The sequence below is a fragment of the Micropterus dolomieu genome, unplaced genomic scaffold (assembly GCF_021292245.1).
Source record: "Micropterus dolomieu isolate WLL.071019.BEF.003 ecotype Adirondacks unplaced genomic scaffold, ASM2129224v1 contig_10558, whole genome shotgun sequence".
Lineage (NCBI taxonomy): Eukaryota > Metazoa > Chordata > Actinopteri > Centrarchiformes > Centrarchidae > Micropterus > Micropterus dolomieu.
In genome coordinates, this window is record NW_025739544.1 from 1 (window position 1) to 1,432 (window position 1,432).

General features: G+C 45.8%; 1 protein-coding gene and 1 pseudogene across 1 annotated transcript; both read left to right on the forward strand.

Annotated features, from left to right (window-relative positions):
* Positions 1-3: 3 nt before the first annotated feature.
* On the forward strand, positions 4-1,001 carry LOC123965653 (NF-kappa-B-repressing factor-like; the record flags this gene model as incomplete). The annotated part of the gene is made up of 1 exon (XM_046042096.1): positions 4-1,001. A coding segment is annotated over one exon (852 nt), but the record flags the coding sequence as incomplete, so codon positions are not given.
* LOC123965655 lies at positions 984-1,163 on the forward strand (annotated as a pseudogene).
* Positions 1,164-1,432: the final 269 nt, after the last annotated feature.

A 1,432-nucleotide genomic window follows, 5' to 3' on the forward strand; every position in this document is an offset into this window, starting at 1 on the left:
CAACAACAACAACAGTCACAATACTCCAGAGGAAATAATCAATCGGATTGTGGTGGACGCTTTGGGCAACAAGGTGGCAAAAAGAAGCATCTGAGCGAGTTAGTTATCCTGGAAAACTCTGACAATGCAATCTGTATCATTAATGACACAGCTCAGTTTAATAAAGTGTCTGCCGATTACAAGTTCACGGTTCTGCCTGATCATCGCTGGAGGTGTGAAGTTTACTTGGAAGGACAGTATGTGGCAGCAGGAATTGGGCCCAAGAAAATAGTGAAGCACATTGCAGCAGAAGAGGCCTTAGCAACTTTGAGACAGACGCAAGCTGTGGTCAAATCCAACCTAAGAAAGGAGGGGCACAACGATGCCATATCCCGATCCCAGATCCTGGCTCGCTCCGGTGAGGAGGCCACGAGGCAGGAGATTAAGGAAGACAACATCGGAAACCAGCTGCTCCGCAAAATGGGCTGGAAGGGAGGTGGTCTGGGACGAGATGGGGAAGGCATCGCAGAACCAATCAGAGTGAAGGAGCAGTTCTCCAGAGAAGGGTTGGGAATGGACACGGACAAAACTGGAAACCAGCTCAGCAAGCGTGATATTGAGGACATCATTCGTAACTATGCCAGTTCAGACCGCCAGGATGACCTTCGCTTCTCGACCGACCTCACCAACGATGAACGCAAGCAAATCCACCAGATCTCTCAGAAATATGGCCTACGAAGCAAGTCATACGGACAAGGACGGCAACGGTTCCTTGTTGTCAGTCGCAAAGTACACAAAGATCAGCTCATTGGTCAGCTTTTACAGGAAGGACAGGTGGGACGATATGAGCTGGTGAAACCCCAGGCGTCTCACTAATTTGCATGCAGAACAAAATGAAGAAAACAAAGTTGTCATTGACTTGGACTTCACAACAAATCACACTCAAGTGTAACTGCTTTGTTTTTACTTCTGTGACAAATTTACAGCACACATTAATAAATGAGAATCCTTCAGGTAAAAAAAAAAAAAAATCTGTTCTTATCAGTTTAATATCTGATACGTCCCCTACCCGGGGACCATATATTAAATTGATTTTTGGAGCAGGGAGATGGAATAGGGGCTTGCTCCGTCCACTCCACGCATCGACCTGGTATTGCAGTATCTCCAGGACCGGTGCACCCCCTTTCTATGTTCACAAATAAAATCAGCTTAATAGTTCACTGTTCACTGCTTCTCGGCCTTTTGGCTAAGACTGCGATCGCCTCCTGTGTCTGGATAAAACTTTTGCCTGTTTGTGGCTAAGTGTTACCAGGTTTTTGGGAGGATACTCACATTATTCCTTGTGAAGAAAATTTCAACTTTGTTGTAGTTGAAATTGTTTCACACAAAGGAATTCATTGGTTCAGAGGACTGCTTACCTGTACTCTGCCGGAATAACATCTCGACCAGGCCA